Source organism: Pseudoliparis swirei, chromosome 22, assembly GCF_029220125.1.
Source record: "Pseudoliparis swirei isolate HS2019 ecotype Mariana Trench chromosome 22, NWPU_hadal_v1, whole genome shotgun sequence".
NCBI lineage: Eukaryota > Metazoa > Chordata > Actinopteri > Perciformes > Liparidae > Pseudoliparis > Pseudoliparis swirei.
In genome coordinates, this window is record NC_079409.1 from 10079567 (window position 1) to 10100210 (window position 20644).

The following is a 20644-nucleotide window of genomic DNA, read 5'->3' on the forward strand; positions in this document are numbered from 1 at the left end:
AAAGACCCGCAGCCAGATCTGCTCTTCTCAGCATAGCAACTAGCACATTATTATTTCACTAGGGGTTACTTCTAGTGTCTCTTTCCAATTACTGTTGTAACTGAGAAGCAAAAAAAAACAAAAACACATTTACAGTGGACTGAAACAAGTTTTATTGTATCTTTCCTTTTAGAGTATAACTTATTTGACAATAAGAATGAACTATTATTTATACTATTTTACTAATAACATCATCACATTAATTATTGATGTTTGACAATTCAGTTTTTCAGAATATAGGACATAATGTCAGAGCTACTAATAAGTCCAGACTTTGGCACTAAAAGTCTACACATAATATTTATACAATCACAAACGAGTGATGATGTATCCACTTCCTGACGACTTCACTGGAATGCCTTTAATATTGTAAGTGCTACAATTCTTTTTGCACTATTGGAACAAAACAATGAGATTTATTTTTTTCCTATGAAGTTAGCTGTTCTGAATCTAAGAAGCATGTAATTGGTAAAATAGCTCCCTCTACTGGCGAGGACTATAATAATAATAAAGAGGAAGTGAAGAAACAATAAAAAGTAAGCACTGCGATGGGCTTCTTGTTAGTTATGTGTTACATTAGAGAATTTGTGTATGTGATATACATATTAAAATACAAACAGTCAAATCTCAATTTACATTGTTTACATGAGACATTTTATAGAGAGGTTCATCACAATATTACACAATACCAAAGTCATACAATACACAGAATTGGTGTGTCCTTTACGCTTTGTCTCCATTCAATCAGTCGATTGATAACCGATTGATCGTTTAACCCTTGTGTTGCCTTAGGGTCAATTTGACCCGAATCAATATTACACCCTCCCACCGCCTTAGGGTCATTTTGATCCGATTCAATGTTTCACCCTCCTGTTACCTTTATATTTACTAACATATTTTACCCTTTGGGTTAAATTTGACGCCAGCAATTAAAACCTCCAGAAAATTATTAGAATTAATATTGTTTTCCAAGTTTAAGTGTGAGGCACTTTATGTTTGTTTGTTGACTACCGAAAGAACACCGACATTAAACATTGAATTAACCCTAAGGTGGTGGGAGGGTGTAATATTGATTCGGGTCAAATTGACCCTAAGGCAACACAAGGGTTAAAAGATATTCACTGATTCTCGTTTTTAAAATGTGTTGGTGATTTTTCTTTATCTATTTTATAGTAAACTAAAATGAGACAGCATAAGACACTTTGGATGATTGGTGGAGATGTTACATGGAAGTGCTTGGTTTATGGCACACTGTGCATGTACTCGCATATGAAACATATCTCCCCCAAAAAGTAACTAACAATAATCAAAATATGAAACCATGCCAAGTATACAATGCTTGTACTTTAAACCTAAAAACAGCATATTCACTATAAAAGGTATTTATTAGGTGTACATTAGCCTGTTCTAGTGCTGAATAACGTTGTATAAAACATGTTTATCGAAGCATGCTGCAGATATGTAGCAGTCAAAAGAAAGTTGAATCTGTTTCTGTTGCCAAATGGCCGGCATCGTAAGTAAAAGACAATACAGGCAACATTATGAAACTAAATGAATTCAAACAAAATCTAGTGTAACTAAATAGTTTAATTCGTACCAAAGATGGTCTTTGTGGTCATTTGCTCAATTTTGTCATGTACACACTTAATGGGATCAGTGGTAAGGGGCAAGTTTGCTAATTTATTAGCTATAAGCCTGTTTATGCAGTGGTTCCTCATCACTATTTCACACTGTATATTCTTTATTATTACTATTCAGTGCATTAGTTTACAACCTACCAAATTTACTTGTAAAGCTCTCCATAAATAATATGTATTATTATTATTATTATTATAACACATTTCAGCTTTCCATTTATTACAAATCAATCATCCCACAATTGCATCACACATGGATCTAGTAGTTACTGTATAATATGACCATTTGTAATATTGTAAATGTGGACGGTGAAGTTGCCAATCGTGAATATCATGTTGATCAAAACAACGGGAACAGGTGTAATGTCTCAATTTCAGATAATGTATAGAGATTGAGAGTCCTTTGATAAAAAACAACAGCAGAAGCCAAGTTATTTGTTATATACAGTTACATTAGCTATTTACAGTATTTGTTTTTTTCAAACCATGGAAAACATTATACCTCAGCATCAGAAACAGACTTTTCTTTGCTCCGACTGGTGACCATTGAGTTTGTGTAGGTATAGGAGCGAGAAACCTCTTCCTGGAAGGCAGTCTCCAAAACATTCAGGATGGATTTGCGGATTTTATCCTTGAAATCTTGGCCCATGAACACATACAGCAGTGGGTTCAGGCAACTGTTGAGGAAGGCCAGGCTGGTTGCTATCGGGACTCCAATAGTGGTGATGTGGTCTAATGTTTCACTTGCATGATTAGCCATGTGATTGACCAACTCAATTAAAGCCATGATGTGATAAGGAGCCCAGCACAGGAAGAAAATGGTGATAACTGCACCGATGATCTTGAAGGTGCGACTTGAGTGGCTGGCCAGGGTGCGGTTTCTTCTGAGACGATGAATTATCACAGCATAACAGGAGACAATAACGGTGAAGGGGACAACAAACCCCAGGAGGAAGCGGGTAATGGTCATGGCCTGATGACGAAACTGTCGCAGCTGATTCACAGCTGGCGTTTCATAGTCATCAGAAAAAGCAAAGTTGTTAAAGCAGTTGATGATGTCGTAATTGTTGTACGACGGCCCAGTGTCCCTGAAGATGAAGTACGGAGTGCTGAGAATCAGAGCCAGAAGCCAGACCCCCAGACTCACACAGGATGCCTTGCGTACACTTCGGTGGTTCTGGGCCCAGATGGGCCACACCACAGACACACATCTGTCCACACTGATCACCACCAGAATGAAGACACTGGCAAACATGTTCAGAAAGCTTATTGTGCTGTTCAGTTTGCACATGAACTTGCCAAAAGGCCAGTGGAAATCCAAAGCTGTGTAGGTCACACTCAGGGGCAGAAAGGCGGTGAAGAGGAAGTCGGCCACAGCGAGGTTGAGGAACCAGACTGTGTTGACTGTTTTCTTCATCTTGAACCCGGTCACCCAGATAACCACTCCATTCCCGAGCACACCGAGAACAAAGGCCAGGCAGTAAACAATGAGAGACATGATGTTGAGCGACTGTCTCAGCTCAGCGTGCTCGTCCTTATAGTCATACTCATCGTCGTCGTCGTAAAAAGAGCTATTTCTTCCAGTGGCGTCTGATGTATTGTTGAGATAGAAAGGGGAATCAGTCATTAGCTCCATCATTGTCTTCATAAAACCAGCTGTAAAAAAAAAAAAAGTTTGAAAAAATGAATAAAACCAAAAGATCAATAAACGTCCCGAATGATGCACGAAATTAATGTTTTTCTTAAATTATTAAAGAAAAAACGTTAACTTGAGTCCATTCTTTAAAATGATAAATTGTACCGTCACATAATTATGTCAACATAATTAAAACCCGCAGACATTGCTGTTCACAGAGACATGACTTGAGTTGTGGAGCAAAAGTCTCAACTTCTGTTGTACTATGCGCGTAACTATCTTGTGAGCCACAATAGAAATGACAATGAAATCATCTAATGCTTACACACACACACACACACACACACACACACACACACACACACACACACACACACACACACGCACACACATGCAAAACGCGCACTGATTTCCCCACTGAGTGAAAGTCACATCAGTGCACAAATGAAAACGAGAACAGAAATCTGGAAATCACAGTCGTGCTACAGAAAATAAAACCACTCTGATCAATAAAAGCGTTCCTACAGCCTAGATGTGCGGTAGTTTATATGCAGTGGTCTCAGTAGTTTGCACTGTCATTTTCTTCCAAAGACTTTTGTCGATCTCAAAGAGCAGCATCTCTCCTGAAAAGAAGCCATTCAAAAGCCAAACTAAGAGCTGCTAGAGCCAACATCTGATGCGTTTATTGTCTACTTATTCCAGAAGAGAATACGGGTACAGTACCTCCCGAAAAGCGCCGCTCCGATGAGGATGTGTCGGCTGGAAAACACACACCGGACGAGTCTGAGGAGTCTGTTGAAGTCGTGGAGTTCTGATCCACGACTCCTTAAATATGTGACGTCATCGCTTAAATTGAGGCGGGACCAGAGGCGGCACGGTTCCCTTCCTTTGAAGGCAATTAAACCTTGAACGAGATTCTTTGGCTGTTTATGCATTGCAGTTCAATATTTTATTTTTTATTTTCTACAACAAAACACAATCATGGCTTTATTGCTATATTCAAATTGTGTGTATAGATATATATATATATATATATATATATATATATATATATATATATAGTGTTTTATTGTAGAACATTTTAATTAAAATTTGAACTGCAATGCACAAACAGCCAAAGAATCGCATATATATATATATACGTGAACATCATGACAGTAATATACAGATTGTCTGACATTAGGACAACAGAAAGTCTCTACAGCTTCCGCCGGAAACTAAAAACACATCTTTTCCGACTATATCTGGATTAAAACACAGATTAGCACTTCAGTGGCACTTAAATAGCTCTTATTATGGTACTTTTGTAGTTCGACTATGTTGAGGAAATGTTACTTTCTGTATTCTTGTTGTTCTTAGTTTGTACTCTAGGTTGAATGCACTTATTGTAAGTCGCTTTGGATAAAAGCGTCTGCTAAATGACATGTAATGTAATGAAATGTAATGTATGTATAGGCCTGCAGTGTGCTGCTCTGGTACTAATCTTAAATGTGACTTAAAATCCTGCCAAGACATGCCTTGTTCGATTTCCAAACGATGGAGTCTTTGTACTTTGGGAAATTCCAAAAGTGAAAACAACAAGTAAGCAAACAACTAAATACATAAATTGTGGGTTGTTGAGATGACTACCTGAGAATGAGTGGAGTTTTGACTTCTCATGTGCCCTTCATCAGTGACCTTGCTGCGTAATGTGTTTTTCTCTATGTGGGTTGACCTCACGTTGGTTTGAGGTTAAGTGGAATTGCTCTGTGTTGACTGTGTGAATCGACATCTGAACATGTAGGTGACATACCTCCTCTCTTCAGGCTGCAGCAGCAGCAGTGTAAGAAAGTCACAGCAGCATCTGTCGATAATTTAGGGTTGCTGTGCAGTAAAAAAAAAAAGCAGGCTACACCCTCCATGCCACTGTCCGTGTGCTGGACTCATAACGGCGGTGCCTCTGTAGACTCAAACAAAGAGATCTGTTCCTATTTGTAAGCGTCCCATTTTTCACTATCAATCAAATCTATTTTCAAAAGGATATCATACTTGGAGATGAAATAAGTAGAAACACGACTGACAGAACTCAAACACCATACTTTTGCAGCTTAGTCATTTTCTGTCATTGAAATTAAAATGTTGCATGTCACTCATTACACTGAATCATGCATTCCTGAAACATCTGACATGTACAGTGAAGCTGCATACATGTAGACATTAAACATAATGGGGATACAAACAACCGCAGACCTGATTGAAACTTTAAAACTAAAGGGAATTCATCTAAGAGCCCTGATGCTAAGCTGTACATCTAAGCAATTTCATCTCTTGAAGCCTGCCTGGTGCATTCCTGTTGCTTTTGGACTCCAGGTATGTCCCAGTCAGGTTCTCAGTCCTGACAATTTGAATCTATCCCAAGACCTTGCAATAAAATGGACCTGCAGATTACCTGAATAATTAGAAGAGTTAAAAACAACCAATAACAGGGCAAACCAGAAGATTTGAAAGGACTAGAAAAACGCCCAAACTTATTGAAAGTTTGTGAAGTGCAATGAACAGTTTTAGTTGTTTAAATGTCTGGACATGGGGAGTGTCGGCTGGAGGAGACGGAAGATCAGTCCCCCGTCCCCAGAGAACAGCCCTACCTTTAAGTGGGGAAGAAATGCTCCTTCTGAGATACACTTCATGATCATATTTCCTCCCACATGTTTCCTCTTTGTTTTTTCTGCTCCCCTACCCACACATTTGTGCATCTGTATGACGCAGTTAGGATTTCAATCTTTTTTTCTTCTTTGAATGTTAGGTGGGAAATTGCAAAACATGGTAAATGGACTGCTTCCTGAAAACAGTAATCTGTGTTTCTTCACATTTCCCATGGAAATAGATTGAGGATTAACAGTGTCCAAGATGAAATATGTTTCAGTTTATGTGACTCGTTATGCACGGTATCTGGATAAGCCAACTTTATCAACAGCAATTAAACAGATGTTGAAAAGCACTGGGCCCACATCTATCACAGAAGCAAATGTGTTGGCACATCCTTTATTGGAAATTATAAATTCTTTGGACAAATAATATGGGGGAAAATTAAAACTGTCTTCAAACTCTGACTTCAACATAAAATAGAAAAATCTGTATTAATCCAAAAATGAAGAGTTAATTTGCAAAAACAGATGAAAGCCATCCTTTAAATCCATAAAGCAACACCAGTTTGATTGACATTCTCTTGAGTGCACAATCAAAATAAACAGAATTTTGGAAAATAAAAGAGAGACCCTTTAAATATTTGTGCCATAGAGAAAAAGAAAGAGGTATAGAACCTAAACATCTGCAATTCAAACAATCAGATGAAGAAGTGTTCACACAGTGAAACACAAGGAGGTTCAATATCTTGAAGTGATCAGTTTTACACAGTGTGAGCTGCAAGAATCTGCCCAACCCTAAAAAGTGAGTCCCCCGCTAATGTACACACACACCACACAGGAACTATGGCCTGCCAATCGTCCAGATGTGAGGGGGAGGAAGGAAGGAAGGAGAGAGAGAGAGTAGAGAAAGAGTGAGAGACACACTCAGTCCCTGAGTGAGTCCAGAGCAACACCCTTATATGAGTGTGGAGGAGGACTCATGTCTCTGTGATCATTGCCTTTCTTTTATTTAAGTAAACATTCAGCATCTGAATATTCGTTCCCACTGGGAAATATTTGAGGCAAGGTCCAAAACCAAAATGTTCTAACTTACAGGAAAAGGTTGAAATGAGCTGACCCAGTTATCTCCATCATCATCTTGCTTTAAATCTGAACTGGTCAGCTCCAATTGCAACACTAAATGGCGTTACTGTTCTCGCTAAAGTCGAGACAGTGTGACGACTTTTATTTGGTTTTGACCCTCTTGAGCAATACTCCACTTTTCATTTCTGTGTTTAAATGTGTTCTTTGAATCTTCTGCTGTATAGTCTTTGTAACAGAACTTAAAGGCAGATAATTCTGCTGGTGTCTGGAGGGGATATTAATAGCTATCCCAAGGCTATAGTTTGAGGGGAGCCTTCAGAGCCGAGGGCTTGCCAGAGTTCTTGATTTACCAACCAAACATGCAATTATGTGTATGCCGCACAAATACCAATTTGGGTGTGTAAAACAACTGGTGGGGGTTTAAAGGGAATTCAGTTTTAGTATAGAGGATGATATACGCAGTTTGAATTTGGGGGTTTATTATTCACTACAGCAGCTGGGAGAATGAGAGAGTAACCTGAAAGGCACAACTAAAACGCATGCATGTCTGTTTGTGTCTGTGTGCGGGACAGTGCGGTACTAATGACACACTCCTGCTCCCAGCGTCACTGTCATACACCCAGTATTTTTCGGCGCTGCGGAGTGCAAAACACTGAGCTCAGAGCACCGGGAGCACTAAATCCACAACTCCTTTTGTGAAACGCTGGGATACTAACTGTTGTGTTGAAACTTCTAGACTCCAGTGACTCTATGATAAAGGCACACATCGTGTAAATCTGCAGTGTGCCGAAACCTCAAAGGTTTGTTGATCTTGTTGTGGCGCTGACTGGAAAGCAAACCCTGGTCTCATGGGTGCGGAGAGGTCAGGAATTTTGTTTTTCAAGTCAAAAGGGTGCCAAAGGCTTTCGGTCCGATGGCTGAGTGATGTTTTTTTTCCATGAAATGCACCACACACAGGGAAAAAAAGCTGAGCCTCAATAACCTAAACCACTTCCTTACATTCATCCCTACTTTCAACCACAACGCCTGGTCCCCCACAGCAGACCTAAGGGATATGAATAATCAGCCTGGGCTCTGTCTGACTGCAAACACGCCTGGCAATGCAGAAGTCATCCAGCGCTCTGACACAGTGCTCTCTCTGTCTCTGCGAGAGTATTTCGAGGTACTGTGGAACCAGAGTTAGTTAAACAGGGAGCACAGATGGTGAAATCAATGGATCCTTTCCATGTATTGTAACTAAGGGGTCGGGTGGCATCTGTTGGGGGGGGGGAAATAGCTGTGGTCATTATTGAAGAATAATGGCAGTTTTAGATCGCAGCAAAGAACCCATCCTAATTTATCCAGCGGGTCACATCCTGAATGCTGTTTTGCACATGTGCAACTAAAACAGGCATCTGTGTGTCATATGTGAGTCCATCAAAGACGTTTCAAAGCAATGAGCTCGGGGACTTTTTGGCTTGCACATTTGAACGACTTAGTTTCCTTTAATAAATGCCATTGAAATGTTCTGTGGCCTCATGTATAGCCTATGATTGAGAAATTAAAGCGGCAATGGACAACTTTTCTCCTCCTAGCGTTTCCAAGTGTTATTACTGTTGCCGCCACTGGATCGATTTTCATTTCCCTCAGAGCCGATAGGCAAAACAAACAAGGCAGAAGTATGACACTCTGCATTTTGTTTACCACAGTTAGTTTGGTTTTCGCGACTGGGGATAGTAACTGCTTACGACTTGATACTCTTTTGGTAACCGGGGATAGCTGATGATAGCTGCTGGGGAAAACAAGCGTGCTATCTTCTCCCTGTTTTTGTGGTGGAGTGGTTGATGCGCTTTTTTTCTTCTTTTTTCGGCCTTAAATCGAGCCAGTTTTTACAGAGGAGAATCCGACCCTATGGTAGACATAGTGAAAGTCGTGTCATTACTGACCTGCTCTGTGCAGCTGCAGTGTCACTGTGAGATGCTTCCTATGAACAGAAGCTATTAGTAGATTGCTCTCCTCTTAACGACGTGAGAAGACGCGCTCCGTTGTATTAAGCACTCGGTTAAGTTTGTCATTTGCTAAGCGGTAGTTATGCATACATACAATTGTTGAGGGGAAAGTCTAATTATATTGGAAACAAGAGTTTTAAACTGTAGTAATGACGAGACAAGTCAAAGATGCATAAAATATGTTTGTGAATCACTGCATCAAGAGAGGTCCTTGAGAACATAAGTAAAAAAGAGCACAACACATATTAGACTGATGGGTCCAGCAGTATTCGAGATTAGTCGTGGACAGGCACGGCTTGCACAGGTCTATTGCCACTTCAATGTAAATGTATCGCTGGTGTAGGCCTGGGGACAGCAGCGAACAGACACGACAGTGAACACATGTGCAACCTGAGTCGCTTTTATCTTAGCGAGAGACAGCATGCGCCAAGTTGTGATACCTGATTGCAATCAAGGAATACAAGCAGGTTGTCAAAGTAATGAGGCAGATGGTGAGTGTGCCACCCAGTAATGACGGGGGGAGAACTTGCCTGTGCTGGATGGGAATGCGTTATATTTTAGCCATAAGTGTATAATCATAGGGTTTGGTTAAATGTACCCTCACATTTAAATGTTTTCCTGTCTGGTGCTGATAAACACATATGCTCATAGATGAGTAACGGAGCCTCGTACCTCTCAGTACGTCTCCATCGTGAGGCATTGACTCAGCGATGATATGCACTTTTGCGATGACAAAACGGTGAGAGTGCTGAGCTCCTTTGAATATTTCATACACAAACCAGAGAGATAGAGGAAAGAGTTACATTGGTTTTTCAAGCAGTTGACCACAGGCTTGTTAAATGAAACTGCCTATAGAAGTTCTGCTTTAAGAAATCTATTTATATTTCAACTTAATGAAATGGTGCACATGCTCCCAACATACACAACTGCATAAAAGATAATAGCAATGTCAAGAAAATGGTTGCGTTAGTTACAATAATGAAAAGATTACTAAAATAAAGTCTTTTAGTTCCAACAAATGACACTTTACTTTATAGCATCCAGGAAACGGAAAAAAAGGTGACATTGTCTCACACTTTCTGAATATATTTTAATTCTCTGAGTTTGGACTATTTCTTGTTCGGGTTGAGCAATGCCAAAGGATTCTGAGATCACGCATTGCAACACAGCTACATAGCCTACTGCTTTTTCCCAGACAGCGGCTCGCTGATAAGAAGACAACCTGTATTGAAAGAGAACGTGGACATTTACAAAAAGTAAAATACTACGAGTTAAGTTCTTTTCTGGGAACTCTGGATGTTGAAATTTGACTGTGGCCCAGAGCATCTTTAACCAAAGGAGTTACACCCACATACCAAGTCTTACTCAACATCCACAAGTACGAACACCCCTTTGTGGTTCTTTTGATGGCAGTACACAACTCTTATCCAGAATACATATGGTATGTGTAACACTGTACAGAAAGTCAATCAGTGTCATAGTGACTAAGTTTTGTAGCAAATGTACTGATTCCAGAGTGAGCTCAAAATCGAATGAAAATCACTCTAACTCAAAGCACACGGACAAAGGGGAATTCCAAATGTAAGCGGTTTTCCCCAAGCGGTTTATTTTTCTGACAACTGCACAATAAACCCAGCGCTCTGGGGAAATGTAACACATGTTTAATATTTGAGGTGTACCTCTGACGATAAGAGAGAGATAAGAGGACGAATAAACCTGAAACTAAACGGCGAGGTGCACAGTAACCTGTGAGGCAGACAGACAGGAGGCATGAAGCTGTTTCTTCTTCTGACTTTCTTTGGAGGGGCAGGTATGGTACAGATGTTATACATACTGTTAAAAGTCTGATTACAGGGTATCAAAATGTGCCAAGGATACATGACAACATCATTACCTTCGCATTGAAAATGCGGAAGGTTATGTTTTAATCGCTGTGTATTTATTTATTTATTTATTTGTATGCGTGTTACTCGCATAACTAAAAAAGTATTAAACCGAATCGCATGAAATTTGGTGGGATGATTGTTTATTATCCGGGGACCATTTGATTAGATTTTGGGATCGATCGGGTTAAAGGTCAAGGTCAAAGTCATGAACAGGTCAAACTCTTCTTGAATCACATGAAATTTGGTGGGATGATTGGTTATTATCCGGGGACCATTTGATTAGATTTTGGGATTGATCGGGTCAAAGGTCAAGGTTATGAAAAGGTCAAAATCTTCTTTCTACCATACCGCGGTCAATTTTTATCCAATTGGCATGCAACTAATGCCAAAATGATCATAATTCAATGCCCAATCTTGTGATATGCGAAGGTATGCGCTCTACCGAGTGCCCGTTCTAGTTTCCTCTGTTTTGTCACTTTTATTCAATTCATATTTTTGCAGCCGCAGCTGCCCTGAAGGAAGATAACAAGATTGTCGGAGGGTCTGAGTGTCCCAAAAACTCTGTGCCCTACCAAGTGTCTCTCTTCACTGGGTACAACTTCTGTGGCGGGACTCTTCTGTCTGAGGAGTGGGTGCTCTCTGCTGCACACTGCAAAACTAAGTAGGAAAGATGATCGCTGACCTCTTTTCACAGCATGTCAATCAATGTTCTTTCCTTTTGGGTTTTTCCCTTAAACATCAAGAGTGCAAAGTCCACTTAAAGATGGATATATTTCTTCCAGGTCAAATGTAGACGTTCGTCTGGGAGAGCACGACATCTGGGAACCTGAAGGGACCGAACAGCACATTATGTCCGCCAAGTTTATTCTCCACCCTGACTACAACTCCCGCACACAGGACAGTGATGTCATGCTGATCAAACTCAGTCGACCTGCCACTCTGAACGGCTATGTGCGCCCTGCTGCGCTGCCTTCAAAGTGTGCTAGTGATGGGACAATGTGCCAGATCTCTGGATGGGGGAGTCTTCGTCCCAGCAATGAGGGCTGTGAGTTACAGAGAAACTATCTGACTCTGAATGCTCCAAAAATGCTATGTCATGCCTTTATTGTTCATAAAAACGACCTTTCAACGTCTTTTTCCAGCGAGGTTCCCTCATAAGTTGCAGTGCCTGGACGTTCCTCTCCTGAGCGATGACATATGCTTTAATTCATATCCTTTCCAAATCACTGAAAACATGATCTGTGCTGGTTATCTGGAGGGAAGAAAAGACTCCTGCCAGGTATTACAGAGAGATCATTGCTGCTGCAACACAAAACAAGTGAGTCTGCCTCTTGATTTAAGCAACAGAAAAGATAATCTTCTTTTCTTTAATCTTCAGGGTGACTCCGGTGGTCCCATGATGTGTGACGGGGAGCTCCAGGGAGTGGTGTCCTGGGGGCATGGCTGCGCTCTGAGAAAAAAGCCTGGGGTGTACACTAAAGTTTGCAATTACCTCTCCTGGATTGAGACTACCATGGCGTCTGGCTGAGCAGCAAAGATATCAAAGATACATGTGAAATGACAGTAAAGTCTAACGGTGGGATGTGCTATGTGTGCAGTGTTGTTTTTACGGGTCTATTTGTGAGTTATTCAAAATAGAGTGACAGAAAGAATTTTAGGAATATAACATCCTGTCTTTCACCTCAAACCCCCAGACTTTACATTACAGTGAATCGACTGAATTGCTCTGCAGGGGTCTCAAATATGTGTGTCTGAAAAGCCACTGATGCTCAGCACCATAATTAATAGATTTGGTAAACAAAGCAGGAATGTAAAATGGCATTTAATTATTAAAGAGTGTGAATAGCTGCCTGTGATGTGATTATATGAGCTCTGACTCAACATGACTTCAACATGAATGGGCAGACATGTTTCTTTGAACACAGAGCAGTTGAGGAACAACATAACATTTAAATCACAAAGGGCAAAAAACTAAATGCTGCTACACTGCTCTCTGGGGGTTGAAATTGGAAAGCACGTTGCACATGCTGGCCACAGTCCATAACCACAGGTTGGACCACTATCTGCTACAGATGTGGTACTTGGCCAGTTCGATATGCAGTAACTTTTCTTCAGCTGTATTTCGGCCTGAATGTTGGCGCAGGTTGTGTTTGGAGTAAATTCTAGAAAGACATTTTCAACTAGAGCTTTCCATTTCAAGTGCCTAAAAGTGTACGCACGGACTCCCTGCCAGCGCCCCAGCTCTGTGACCTCTCTGTGTAAGAGTCAACAACAGGTGCACCGTGCACATATGAGATCACAAAATTATGATTGAAGTGGATTTTGGTTGCTTGGGTGTGGCACAGAGCAGCGGGGTAAGTCACCGGGCATTTTCTTGACCACCAAATAAAGAGGCTTAACAAAGATTCATTTATATTTAAAAAATAGCTCTTATTGCTATGAAGCATGCTGGATGCTGCACTATTATACTTTTCAATACATGACTTTGCCAAGGATGTTGACTCAGTGATGTTTTGAATCCGACATAATTCCACAAACCACATTTACAAGCTGTATAGTTAGAAGTCATGGCAGTTTGGTAAAATCGTCTTTCTCTTTCTGCAGTGTCCTTGAGACTGACAATATGTTCTTGATGTGGCCACAGACGAATGCAGTTTGTCCCTCAGAGAATGCAACGATGAGCCAGAGATGCCAGCAGTTAGCCATGATCTTTCCATAAAAACGGAGCCCATAAAAATGAAGAACAAAAGAAAATAGCTGACAAGTTAATAATAATGGCATATGAAGAAAAGAAATGTTAACGCACTTTACACAGATACAAAAAAAATGTAACAGAAAAAGATGACAATAAATTGTAAGCGATTAATTAGAAGTGATCAAACAATGACACAGTAGCAGGCAGTGTTGTGAAGTACAGACTTTAAAACATACAGATCTCATCGGGAAAAGCCCACATAACATGTGCAGAAAGTTGAGGGTGTTCACGTGCTGTCCCTAAACACATCGACTGGCTCAGCCTCCACACATGACATCAGCGGCCTGGTGGCTTCTATTTGGGTCTGACATGGAGCGTGTAGGACGGCCCGACTCCTGCGGCTCTGGGTGTGGACCCTTATGAGTGGTCAACAGATTGTAAAGTAACTCTCCAGGGATGTGTTCATGGTGAAGTCCGGCCAGCAGCAGCAACGCAGAGAACTAATCCAATTCAATTCAGTTCAGTTTATTTTATATAGCCCATTCACACAAATTACAAATTTGCCTCAGAGGGCTTTACAATCTGTACACATAGACATCCCTGTCCCAGGACCTCACATCGGATCAGGAAAAACTCCCAAAAAAATAGAAAAAAACCTTTCATTGGGGAAAAAGGGAAGAAACCTTCAGGAGAGCAACAGAGGAGAATCCCTCTCTAGGATGGACAGGTGCAACAGATGTCATGTGTACAGCAGGAATCATTACAGAGTAACAACACATTCAATGAATATGAATAGTTGGTAGTAGGCATGGACCATGATCCAGACCTCCATGATCCATCAGACAGATGGAGGCAGAGAGGAGGAGTGGGCAGAAGGGGCATCAAAATACACTTCACAACAATAAGTGTTGCAGCTCTGTTTGGTTTCTTGACTTTTGCCGTGTCAGATATAAACCAGCAGAGGGCAACATCCAACTTGTGTACAAGCTTGAAAGCAGCTTCTTTGTTTTCTTATCTTTTCTCTCTCAAGGTTAATGTGATTGAATACCTGAAATTCTGCTCAATGGCCGCACAGTTTCTGGCGAAACATAATCACTTTGAGACACTCAACTTTATTATCAGTAGTGAAAAAAGTCCTGTATTCAAAATCTTACTTTAGTAAAAGTACACTATCAGTGCTGTTTTAATGTATTCATCACTCCATGTTGTAGCTTAGTATACATACTGTTGGGTAGCATAACCTACAATAATATATAATATATAATTAACCTAAATCTGTAGAGTAACTATATACTAAAGAGTAAAAAGTATACTAATTTATTGGAGTAGATGTAAAAAGTAGCATAACAGTACTACTTCAGTACTTGTGTACAACACACGTTCAAAATTCACTGTTTGAATAAAGTGCAACTTAAAAAAAAAAATTATACAGGTACAACTCGAAGTTACAGCTGGTTATGTCATAGTATAACTTACACTATATTGGTGTTATTAAAATAGGTATAGGTTGATGTTCGATCTGAAATAAAAAAGAAATTTCTGTCCAGATAAAAACAAAACGAAACAGAAATGTGGGTTGGGTGGTCGTCACTGAGTGTCTGAAGCTCCTACAACAGGTTTGGGAACCTCTATTTTTAGGCAACAGTCTTGTCAGACGTCAAAGATGTAACATAGTACGTATTTAAAAACACACACACTAAACAACCGCGTTCCAACAACGGAACCACCGCCTTGCTCCTGACGCACGGCTGAGTCAGCGAGGGCGCGCATCATTGATAAATCTCAAGGAATGGAAGCCCCATAAAAAGCGAGGACATTGCTATTTATCCTTCATTCAACCCAGAAGTTTATAAAGCCAAACTACTTCAAGGCAATTTGGCACACAACAGAAAACATCGAATGGATGTCTCGCAAATGTAACACCAGGAGAACTTGACATCAGGTACGATTGAACATAAATAACTTTTTCATGTTTTTAGCCACGTTATTTTATTGATGTTTTCCTGTTGAATTAGGCATCCGTATATACTTAGAAATACAGTAATTATATTTGAATGACTATGCTTTGGTTGAAATTTAAATCTTAATAGAGTAATTACATTTAAATGGCTATAATTGGTTTGTAATATAAATATAAACACAGTAATGTCTGTAGTACCACGGCAAGTCATTAATGATGATTTGAATTGATTAAGAGCAACATATATGTTTATTAACAATGTTAAATGCTTGACACTTTTACATTTAAAGCTGTTTTTACCTATTTATTTGTTAATTATATCATGTAGTATTGATTTAATTTATCAACTTTTTAAAGACTTATAGAGCGACTTTTTTTGTCAGCTAACTATCAGATACGGTTTCTTTGTCAGTCTGGGTTGATTAAGTATCTTGTACAAAACCTGAAATAATTCAAATATATATATACAAGTGTTTGAAAACCTTATTTAATAATCTTTTGGTTTTACCAGTAATATTAATATGATATAATTGAATGAGCTACATTAGAATAACCCTGTATGTTAATTTAAACATTGTAACACACTTTTAGTTTATTGGACCCATTCAACCTCGATGTTATCATTGTTATTATATGACCTAAACTATTTGTGTTTCTATTCAATAGGACACAGTTGTCAGTGATATTCATATTTGGCAGTCTTGGCTCTAAGGATTGAAACAAGAGTCCAGCTTTAAGCTGCCTGAGGCATTGTTCTTCAACTTGTATAGCTTGTTAACATGTCCAACAACAATCCATATAACCCACCCTATCATTAATTACAGCACGTGTCTGCATACACTTATAGCATGACAAAGGCAGGTAGGAATCCTTTTCATACAAATTAAACCCTAACGTTGTGGTGTTTTTGTGCTCTGTTAGGTAAAGAAACACAATGGAGCTGAAACCTTTATTGAAGAAGCTCGGCAAAATACTCCGCAGTGTCTTCACGTTCAGCTTTGCCGTGCTGGTCCTGTGCTTGATGATATGGGCCTATGTTTACGGTTTCCAGTTAGTGACCTCCATATATGGAATCATCTCCTTTGGCTTTTATGGACTACTCCTCTCACTCCACATGTTGGTCCAGAGCTTCTTTGCTTTCATTGAGCAACGTCGAATGAAAGCTCGCACAGATGCGTGCACCTTCACCAAAACCATTGGCTTCACTGTATCAGCTTTCCAGGAGGACCCAGTGTATCTCAGAGAGTGCCTTAACTCCATCAAGGCCCTCACATATCCTCCTGAGCTGATCCGCATCATCATGGTGATTGACGGGAACTCAGACGATGACCAGTATATGATGGACATGTTTAGGGAGGTGTTCGCGGACCAGGACCCTGGCTGTTGTGTGTGGAGGAACAACTACCATACATGGGACCCCAACCAGGCCCAGCAGGATGGGGAAACGCTCCCAGTAGGGGATGCTGATCATGCCATTGGTGAGGATCCACAGCGAAAAGAGATAGAGCGGCTGATCCAGAACAAGAGATGCGTGTGCATCATGCAGCAGTGGGGCGGCAAACGGGAGGTGATGTACACCGCGTTTAAAGCCCTCGGGTCAATAGTGGACTACATACAGGTAACTATTTCTTCTATTATAATTCATCTTCCTTCTGTCAAGAAACTTTTCCAAGAAACCGTTTTTAAGAATGAGACTTCCTTCTCCCTCCCAGGTGTGTGACTCTGACACCAAGCTGGACTCCATGGCCACCATGGAGCTGTGTAAAGTGTTGGAAAGTAACGACAAGTACGGTGCTGTGGGAGGAGATGTGATGATCCTCAACAAGAAAGACTCCTTCATCAGCTTCATGAGCAGTCTGAGGTACTGGATGGCTTTCAACATCGAAAGGTCCTGCCAGTCCTTCTTCGACTGTGTGTCCTGCATCAGTGGTCCTTTGGGTAAGGAAAATACTCCTGTGATGTTCTTCAAAGTTCTACATCAGCAGTGTTTGTCATAGCTTTAATACACTGTTGTAACTCATTGTAACTAATTCCTGAATTGTTCCATGAAGGTCTGTACCGGAACGATCTTCTCCAGCAGTTTCTGGAGTCCTGGTACAATCAGAAGTTTTTGGGAACTCACTGCACATTTGGTGACGACAGACATCTTACCAACCGGATGCTGAGCATGGGCTTTGCTACAAAGTACGACGCTTGCATTAGACGCAACTATTTTGATGGGGCAATCTTTGTCGTAATGATAAAGGTCTAATATATCTTATTTCTGCCATCTCCTTTAGATACACAGCCCTCTCCAAATGCTACACGGAGACACCTGCTCAGTTTCTGCGCTGGCTAAACCAGCAAACTCGCTGGACAAAATCGTATTTCCGAGAGTGGCTCTTCAATGCAATGTGGTGGCACAAGCACCACCTCTGGATGACCTATGAGTCCATCATCTCGGGCATTTTCCCCTTCTTCGTCACTGCCACCATCATCCAGCTGTTTTGGATCGGCACGGTGTGGGACATCCTCTGGATCCTGTGCTGCATCCAGCTGATTGGGCTGGTGAAAGCGGCTTACGCCTGCATCCTGCGCAGAGACATGGTGATGTTGTTTATGTCCCTCTACTCGGCTCTGTACATGACCAGCCTGCTGCCTGCTAAGTACTTTGCCATCCTCACCATTAACAAAAGCAGCTGGGGGACATCAGGCAGACGTAAGATTGTTGGAAACTACATGCCTCTCCTCCCCCTGTCAGTGTGGGCAGCCCTTTTGATAGCTGGGTTCAGTTACACAGTTTACAAGGAGAGTAAACAGGACTGGAGCACTCCAGCCAAGACACTAGAGATTAGGTTTATCATCTTTGGCTGTGCAACATACGTGTTCTATTGGCTGCTTATGATTAGCATCTACTGGATATGGTTCCGAAAGTTATGCAGGAAACGCATCCAAAGTTACGCATTGAGTGTGTAGAGGCAAAGGGACCTGTGAAGAATTAATAGAAGACAAATTATTTATTCAAAGTCAACCATTGACCTTATTTTATGAAGTGGGTTTCATTTATTTATTTTGTCCAACATTTCATGAACTAATGGACAGTTATCCAGCTGCTAAACCAACAAACATTAAAAAAGGGGAAAAAAAGTGGAGTGAATATTGTTTGTAACGAAAATATCACAAATATATTTAAGGGCAACTGTTTGATTTATATGGAGGTGTTGCACATTCAAAGGATACTGTACTGAGGGCCTTTGGGCCCATGCACTTCTCAGGTTTCTCTTTGTCAGATTATGGTGGATGAGATATTTGTTCATGTTATCTAAAGTTGGGAAAACTACAACTGAGATTTTTAAAAAGTATTTAAAGATGGGCGATGGATCTTGGTCTATATATTTTTATAAATATGTCCATGTGTGTATATAGAGATTATTTTAACAACACAGTGAGCTACACTTGCTTGACTGTCAGTTTCTGACTGTACATTTACCACTGTTGCTGTTATTGCACTGGATCCTGGATGTAACACTTTCTGCAGCATTGCATATTTACTTGAAAATACAGAAAACGGCAGTTCAGTGTTGTTTTGTGTCATATTAGAGAGGGAAATGGACAAGTGTAATGTTTAGAATTTTATATTTATATATATATATATATATATATATACACCTGTTGTAATTTGACAGAAATAATATGATGGTTTTGGGAACATGTATAGAAATAAAACATGTAAATATATTTGCTGATGTGTACTGTGCTGTTTTCTTTAAATGATTTACAGAGAAAAAAAATTTGACTTGGAAAATCAGTGAACAATTACATAATACAGTATATAGGCCACACATTGATAGCAAGGCACAATATAACTTGACCTCAAATTAGGCTTCATACGACACACCAGCCTTCCACACACTGACCCTTCATCAGTGTGAGCATTAGTATATTCGCTAACATCAGTAGGAGTGAAGTCCAAATGGTAGACAATTGACTCTACTGATAAGACATATCTGAAACTGTAGGATGTCAGGGGTCAAGTTCAATAATAAGGACACGTTTCCATGTACAAGATAGCTATTACATGTTATATATATATATATTGATATCTATATATATTAGGGCTGTCAGCGTTAACGCGTTAATCTATGCGATTAATTTGGCCGCGTTAACGCACTAAAATATTTTAACGCAATTAACGCACTTTTTTTTTTTTTTTTTAAACCGCGGCAGTACGGTTTGACACTGTTTCCGTTTTTAAAACAATCATTTCTCCGCGAAAATAAGGAGCAGAAATCAGTTTAACTCGTGGATGAATCAGTCGGGTTTCCTCCTGCTCCTCCTTCCTCCCGTCTCCCCCTCTGATACACAGAGGAACAGAGGGGCGACCTGTCGGGTGACGCGGCGCGGAAAGAACGCGACACACGAAACCTTCAACGTGATTGGTCAAACCAATGAACACTCAGTAAATCACAAAGGACCTCCCACCTCACAGGTAAGGCTCATTTAGCAGCCTGTCAGTCAGACAACCAGAGGACACGGCGCGAGGACAATGAGGCTCATTTCAGAGCTGAGAATGTTCTGGAATGTTTGATGTATAACACGTGGGGGTGTGTCACATGCAAAAGACTTTAAACGGTGAATTTAATTTATTTTGTAAAATGTATAAAATGCCCTCAGCCTCCAGAGGGTTAACGTGACATATGTGAATGTCAGTCAGTTACCAAGGCCACTGGTTCTGCTGCTGTTCAATGTTAAAGATGACAGGACCAATGGGGTCTCAATATACTTTTTTTAAAATTACTAATCTGATGTTTCACTGAAGAAACAATTTATCATCCACGATATTAAATACCTCGCTGGCACTGTATATGTAGGAGCCTCTTTGAAAACACAGCTCTGTGTGAAGTTTTGTCTTTAAAAAGAATGAACTTTTAACTTTTAATCGCGATTAATCGCGATTAATTAATCGCAATTTCAAAGTGTGCGATTAATTAGTTAATTTTTTTTAATCGATTGACAGCCCTAATATATATAAATCTCTATACATAACATATATACAATAAAACCTAAAAATATTCCATGTGGAGTTAAGACGCTTGTGTCTCGTATGATTTAAGAAG

At 40.2% G+C, this 20644-nt stretch overlaps 3 protein-coding genes across 3 annotated transcripts; 2 read left to right on the forward strand and 1 right to left on the reverse strand.

Moving 5' to 3' along the window:
- Window positions 1-128: 128 nt before the first annotated feature.
- On the reverse strand, window positions 129-4117 carry fpr1 (formyl peptide receptor 1). The gene is made up of 2 exons (XM_056444854.1): window positions 4036-4117; window positions 129-3332 (listed from the first exon to the last, which is right to left on the reverse strand). Exon 2 carries the CDS (start codon window positions 3322-3324, stop codon window positions 2173-2175), a length of 1152 nt encoding a protein of 383 aa, XP_056300829.1. The 5' UTR covers window positions 3325-3332; window positions 4036-4117; the 3' UTR covers window positions 129-2172.
- A 6631-nt stretch (window positions 4118-10748) lies between these two features.
- LOC130213338 (trypsin-3-like) lies at window positions 10749-12480 on the forward strand. Its single transcript, XM_056444865.1, has 5 exons — window positions 10749-10817; window positions 11395-11554; window positions 11676-11938; window positions 12036-12172; window positions 12272-12480. The coding sequence occupies exons 1-5, from the start codon at window positions 10778-10780 to the stop codon at window positions 12419-12421; spliced, it is 750 nt and encodes a 249-aa protein (XP_056300840.1). The 5' UTR covers window positions 10749-10777; the 3' UTR covers window positions 12422-12480.
- Window positions 12481-15457: 2977 nt separating this feature from the next.
- Window positions 15458-19268, forward strand: has1 (hyaluronan synthase 1). The gene is made up of 5 exons (XM_056444845.1): window positions 15458-15530; window positions 16470-17166; window positions 17261-17486; window positions 17600-17732; window positions 17828-19268. Exons 2-5 carry the CDS (start codon window positions 16483-16485, stop codon window positions 18501-18503), a joined length of 1719 nt encoding a protein of 572 aa, XP_056300820.1. The 5' UTR covers window positions 15458-15530; window positions 16470-16482; the 3' UTR covers window positions 18504-19268.
- Window positions 19269-20644: the final 1376 nt, after the last annotated feature.